The sequence below is a fragment of the Trichechus manatus genome, unplaced genomic scaffold (assembly GCF_000243295.1).
Source record: "Trichechus manatus latirostris isolate Lorelei unplaced genomic scaffold, TriManLat1.0 scaffold00065, whole genome shotgun sequence".
Lineage (NCBI taxonomy): Eukaryota > Metazoa > Chordata > Mammalia > Sirenia > Trichechidae > Trichechus > Trichechus manatus.
Window position 1 is genome coordinate 3,890,114 of NW_004444001.1, and position 7,098 is coordinate 3,897,211.

The following is a 7,098-nucleotide window of genomic DNA, read 5'->3' on the forward strand; positions in this document are numbered from 1 at the left end:
CCTTTTGGAGACACTGCTTCCATTCTTAGATGGAAGGTCTCAAGTCATGGGGGTCACTGAGAAGATAAAAGTTCTGATTTTGTCATATGCTACCATTTTAAGTAACCAGTACCAGTTGTCTTTGAGTTGATTCTGAATCATGGAGACCCCATGTGTGTCAGAGTAGTACTGTGCTCCGTCGGTTTTCAGTGGCTGATTTTTTGGAACTAGATCATCAGGCCTTTCTTCTGAAATGCCTCTGAGTGGACTCGAACCTCCAACCTCAGTTAGCACCAAATGAATAACAGCTGAGTGAGCAGTTAACGATTTGGATATCAGGGTGGTCTGTGTCAGTGGTTCTCTACCAAAGGGTGATTTTGTTCTCCTTCCCAGGGGACTTTCTACAATATCTGGAGACAGTTTTTTGTCATGACTTGGGGGTGGGGAGTTTGTTACTGACATCTAGTAGAAAGTAGGTAGGGATGCTGCTAATATTCCTGCGCTAGGCAGGACCAAACTGTTGTCGTTGAGTCGATTCCAACTCATTGTGACCCTACAGGACAGGGTAGAACTGCCCTGTAGGGTTTCCAGGGGTTGGCTGGTGGATTCAAACTGCTGACTTTTTGGTTAGCAGCTGTAGCTCTTAACCACTGCGCCACCAGGGCTGCTCACAGAACAGCCTCCACAACAAAGACTTACCTGGTCCAAAATGTCAGTAGTACTGAGGCTGAGAAACCCTGGTCTATGTTTTTTCCTGCCCAACCATTTGGTTTAATTTCTGTATGATCCTAATTTTAGTGAATAATGTAGAAAACAGTGGTAAATCTGCTAGGGAATAGTAGTATCCACACTTATTTAAGCTGTCGATTCTGAAGAAAAATTGAAACTGTGTTATTATGCCTGAAAAATTACCTGCTTATAAAGAATGACCTTCTAAGGTTGTACAGAACTCTCTCCAGTGTATTCCAAACGCATATGTTCCTATGGCTTGCTAATTGCCTTGTTTCTTTTAGATATCTCGGAATGAGAAGGGGTGGAAAAGCTGGTTTGACAAAGATTCTCCAGAGGAGGAAATTATCCCTGATGGATATAACGATTCGCTGGATACCTGCCGCAAACTTTTACTTATCAGGTGAGACTATGTATCATCAGACCTAGAAGCATCACTCATTGTATCGGTAAATTATAGATTTTACCCCAGGGAGTTTACTGCACTATGTCCCTGTAGTTATTATAAGAAGTGTATGTGCTTCTAAATTGTGAATTTGGATGACAGTTCTTTTATTCCTTGACAAGTAAAATAAAATAGTTATGGTGGCAGGAGTGATATATTTTGACAATGTATTAGTGATACTGCTTTTAGGTGAAAAAGACATTTTTATTATTCACTTTGCTCGTCATTTAGCATTGAGAAAATCTCTTATTGTTGAATTCACCTCTTAAGAAAAAAAAAAAAACCACTGTCATCAAGTTCATTCTGACTCATAGCGACCCTATAGGACAGAGTAGAACTGCCCCATAGGGTTTCCAAGGAGCAACTGGTGGGTTCGAACTGCTCACCCTTTGGTTAGCAGCGGAGCTCTTAACCACTACGAACAGACCTCACAAACTCACAAGGCAATTAGTTTCTAAGCTAAAATTGAATCTGAGAAAAACCAAGAATACACCTACTCCTCACTCATCAACTATCTTGTTATCCGACATTTCACATTACGACAATAGTAAAGAAGAAAACTACTGTCTGCCTATTTTGCACATTAATGATGTACATCTGGCAGTAACAAACGCTGAGGTGTAAGGCGAGAGTAATGCTGGCTGTGATGGTCAAGGTTATGTGTCAGCTTAGCTGTGCCATGATGCTCAGTGGTTTGGCAGTTATGTAATGATATATTTGGTGGTTATGTAATGATGTAATTTGGTGGTTATGTAATGATGTAGTCATCCCCCATTTTGTGATCTAATATGGTCATCCTCCATTTTTGCGTAACACCGATTTTTGCATAACGACCTGGTCTTAGCCATGTCGATAAAGAGCAGTGGGTGTATTGCACAATATATTGCAATGTATAAATGCTATTTTGGCTATTAAAATGGAAGCAAAAGTCTGAAATTGATGTTAAGAGAGAACATTCATCTCCTCACTTTTCACATTTTCTCAATATCTACTAGCTCAAAGAGGCCTTTATATTGGAAGAGCCATTGAGGTGTGTGTGTGTGTGTGTGTGATTAGAGTGCAAGAAGGAAGGGTGGAGTTTGGGGGGAGATTAGGTCACCGAAAGAATCACAAACTGTTGTAGGTTATTTTGGAGCAGTCTGTCTTTCATAGTGTTATACACCTGAGCTTTCACTCCTTAGAAAAAGTTGTTTTTCCTAGATACTGTCTCCCTTCGAGAGTGACCAGAGTGGTCAGCAGTGCTGACCTCAGGAAGTACAGAATATTAAAAAAGGCTACTTGCTTTTATTGGAATAGATGTGACTATCTTTTAATCATCATTTAAAAATTGGATCTATGTCAAATGAATAGTGCAGTCCCCTGGCAAAAAAAAATCTGAAGAGCTTGTCTTTAAGCTAAAATATCAAATGTCAAATGACGTTTATTTAATATGTCTGTGTGTGTGGAACCTCCTACAGTATACAGTACACAAATGGTATTAAATCAATTAGATCAACTTTTAAAAACATTTTATTATGGTAAAATAGGTATAACAAAAAAATTACCATCGTAACCATTTTTAGGTGTACAATTCAGTGACATTAATTACATTCACCATGTTGTGAGACCGTCATACCTATCCACTTCCAAAAGTTTTTCATCACCCCAGCCAGAAACTCAGTACCCTTTAAGCAATAACTCCTTACTCCCTTCTTCGTCCAGCCCCTGATAACCACTGGTCTTCTTTTGTCTCGATGGATTTGCCTATTCTAGACATTTCATGTAAGTGAGATCATACGGTATTTGTCCTTTTATGTCTGACTTATTTCACTCAGCGTGTTTTCAAGATTCATCCTCGTTGCAGCGTGTATCAGAACTTCATATCTCCTTGTGGCTGATAATGTCCCACTGTATGAATATATCACATTTTTCTTATCCATTCATCTGTTGATGGGCACTTGTGTTGTTTCCACCTTTTGACTATTGTTATGTAATGCTGCAGTGAACATTAGTGTACGGGGATCTGTTTGAGTCCCTGCTTTCAAATCTTTTGGGTATATACCCAGGAGTGGAATTACTGGGCCATGAGTCAAAAACGATCGAACGACAACAACATGGTAATTCTATGTTTCACTTCTTGAGGAACCACCAAACGGTTTCCCACAGCAGCTGCAGCATTTTCCATTCCCACCAGCAATGCACGGGGGTTCCAATTGCTCCACGTACTTGCCAACACTTGTTATTTTGCATTTTTCTGGTAATAGCCATTCTAGTGGGTGTGAAGTGGTGTCAACTTTTGACACCTTTGACACATTGATTCACCCACTTAAAACTTTAGAGCTTCAGAGTGCACAGCAGGTTGGCCTTTGTCATGTACTGGAGCTGGTGGAGGACACTTCCCTTGGATTCCGGCTGAATCCCCAGCACCTAGATCAGAGCCTGATATGTAGTAGACAATCAACATTTGTCAAAGAGTGAATGTGCTCCTGTATATATGATTAGTTTGACTGGGTAACTGCTTACCTGAAGCTGTTAGCCTCAGCACCTATGGAGTAATCATTGATTTTTAAGTTTCAGAGTAGTTGCTTCTTTTGAAAATGAGACACTTGGATCAGCTGACTTCTAAGTTCTCCTTCAGATCAACAACAGCTTGTGTTGTTACTGGCTCTGCCTTACTCCTTGCCAATGCTTAGCACCGAAACCACACAATTAAGTTTATACTTATCCAGGCATAGAAAACTTTGACATTCCTCTCACACAGATCTGTATAAGGGACAATTAGCTTGTTGTCCTTTTGCTAATTGAAATGTGTTCTTATAAGTGCTTAGAATTAAATAGGATTAAAAAAAATGAACATGGTGAATTTATTTCCTCTGACTTGTATTAATTTCTAGGTCTTGGTGTCCAGATCGTACTGTTTTTCAAGCAAGAAAATATATCGCCGATTCTTTGGAAGAGAAGTACACAGAACCAGTTATCTTAAATCTGGAGAAAACTTGGGAAGAAAGCGATGTACGAACACCTTTAATATGTTTCCTGTCGATGGGATCCGATCCCACCATTCAAATTGATGCATTGGCCAAGAAACTGAAGCTGGGTATGATCAGCAATCTGTGAAACTTAGCAAAACATCCTTGTTTTTACCCCACGTTCTGCCTTTTATAATTGCATAACTGATCCTTAGAAGTATATCCATAAAGCTGAGTTCAATGTTAATGCAAGAGTCCTAACTAAAATACAAGTAAGCAGAATTCCGTGTAACATTAAAAAATGACATTCAAAAAAGTGTGGTCACAAACCTGGCCAAGGAGGAGCACATGGGAGAATATAAGAATGATATTAAGAAATCTCTTATTATAATACAGGACAGCAAAAAGTGAAAGACTTTTTCTTAAGCCGCTCTGTTATTATATTGATGAATGCTATAAGAGGGCATTTGATAAAAATTCCACATTTATATTTGACTTTTAAGAAGTAGGAACTGAAGAATATTTTATTAATATGATAATGAACAAGAGCTTCAAACACCAACATCATACTTACTGGTGAGCGACTAGAGACATACCCATTAAAGTCAGTAATAAGATAAAGATGCCTGCTCTCGCCAGTATTATTTAGTATTGTTGTAGAAGATATAGGCAATGTACTTTAAGAAGCATAAAGATATAACTACTGGAAAGGGGAGAAAAAAATCATCATTGCTCTCAGACAATGTAATTGTCTAACCAAAAAACACAAATGAATCAACTGGAGAACTACTAGCCCGAATAGATTAGTTCATAAGGTGGCTGGTCATAAAATCACTATATAAAAATCAATGAAACTTTCTCATAAAATAAAATGAAAAAAGCCCCATGCACTATAGCAATACAAATAAACAAAACTGAGAAATCATTTTTAATAGGCCCGTTTGAAGAAAACTGTAAAACCTTTTTAAAGACATAAATGCAGGATAGAATAAATGGAGAGTTAAACCACATTCCCAGTATAAAGATTCAATATTGTAAAGATGTCAATAGTGTCTAAATTAATCTATAAAATGGATGCAAGTCTAACTGAAATTCCAGTGATGTCTTTTTTTCTAATTGACTAGGGGGATCTTAGATCATCTAGAACAATAAATGGACAAGAATAGCCAAGATAGCTTGAAAAAGAAAAGGAATAATGGGGAACCAACACCACCAGGTTTTTAAAACTTTATCAAAAGGCAGTCGTTTAATCAGTGTCAAACTGGCTCAGAGAAGGTAAACAGATCAATGGAGCAAAAGAAAAGGCCCAGAGTTAGACGCTAGTATATGTAATAGCTTAGTGTAGGATAAGACTCACAATGCAAATCAGTAGAAGAAAAAGAGATTAGTCAAGGAAAGGTGTTCAGCTAGCAGGTTGACTTTAGAAAGAAGTAAGAGTTTTACCTCATGTTAAACTCCAAAGTAAATTCTAGATTGATGGAGTTATTAAATGACTTGGATTAGGAGAGGGGAAGAAGAATGTATTAGTGAATAGTTACATACTGGGGGGTGGCTAAGATTTTCTTAATCATGATACCAGAGTCCAAAACCAGAGGGACAAGACAGTTTGATAGTTTATGAAGTTTAAAAATTTCTGTATGCCCAAAACATCATAAATAAAATTAAGACATAAATGAGGAGAGAAGACATAAAATTAAGACATAAATGATATTACGGCATATCATTTCAGCTGCTGGCACTGGCAATGCTTTATATATAATATATATAATGAATTTTTAAAGTGTTTTGTATGCTTTGTTTCAACTACTCTACAAGTATAATTTTCTCCTAAGAATATACTGAGAGATACGCACCAAGATTTAAATGCAAGGGTGTTTAATGTAATATTATTTATAATATTGAAAAATTGAAAACCACTTAAATACAGGCATACCTCATTTTATTGTGCTTCACTTTATTGTGCTTCCCAGGTATTGTATTTTTTACAAATTGAAGGTTTGTGGCAATCCTGTGTCGAGCAAGTCTTTTGGTGCCATTTTTCCAACAGCATGTGCTCACTTCGTGTCTCTGTGTCATATTTTGGTAACTCTTACCATATTTCAAACGTTTTAACTATTATTATATCTGTGATGGTGATCTGTGGTCAGTGATCTTTGATGTTACTATTGTAATTGTTTTGGGGTGCCACAAATCGCGCCCATGTAAGACGGTGAACTTAATCGATAAATGTGTGTGTTCTGACTGCTCCACCAACTTGCCATTCCTCTGTCCCTCTCCTCGGGCCTCTCTATTCCCTGAGCCACAACAATATTGAAATGAAGCCAGTTAATAACCCTACAATGGCCTCTAAGTGTTCAAGTAAAAGGAAGAGTAGCACATCTCTCACTTTAAATCAAAAGCTAGAAATGATTAAGCTTACTGAGGAAGGCGTGTTGAAAGCCAAGATAGGCCAAAAGCTTGTGCCAAACAGTTAGCCAGGTTGTGAATGCAAAGGAAAAGTTCTTGAAGGAAATGAAAAGTGCTGCTCCAGTGAACACATGAATAATAGGAAAGCAAACTGCCTTATTGCTGATATGGAGAAAGTTTTAGTGGCCTGGAAAGAAGATGAAACCAGCCACAGCTAATCCAGATCAAGGTCCTAACTCTCGTCAATTCTATGAAGGCTGAGAGAGGTGAGGAAGCTGCAGAAGAAAAATTTGAAGCTAGCAGAGGTTGGTTCATGAGGGTTAAGGAAAGAAGCTGTCTCCATAACATCAAAGTGCAAATTGAAGCAACAAACGCTGATGCAGAAGCTGCAGCATGTCCAGAAGTTCTGGCTAAGGTAATTGATGAAGGCGGCTACACTAAGCAACAGATTTTCAGGGTAGACGAAGCAGCTTTATACTGGAAGAAGATGCCGTCTGGGACTTTCACAGCTAGAGAGAAGGCTATGCCTGGCTTCAAACCTGCAGAGGACAGGCTGACTCTCTTGTTAGGGGCTAATGCAGCTGGCGACTT

At 38.3% G+C, this 7,098-nt stretch overlaps 1 protein-coding gene across 1 annotated transcript in view; it reads left to right on the plus strand.

Annotated features, from left to right (window-relative positions):
* Window positions 1–7,098, plus strand: part of DNAH8 (dynein axonemal heavy chain 8) — a 383,298-nt gene that overhangs the window by 279,384 nt on the left and 96,816 nt on the right. The window contains 2 exon segments of the mRNA XM_023734112.1: window positions 993–1,111; window positions 4,027–4,229. Coding sequence (XP_023589880.1) covers window positions 993–1,111; window positions 4,027–4,229 — 322 coding nt within the window.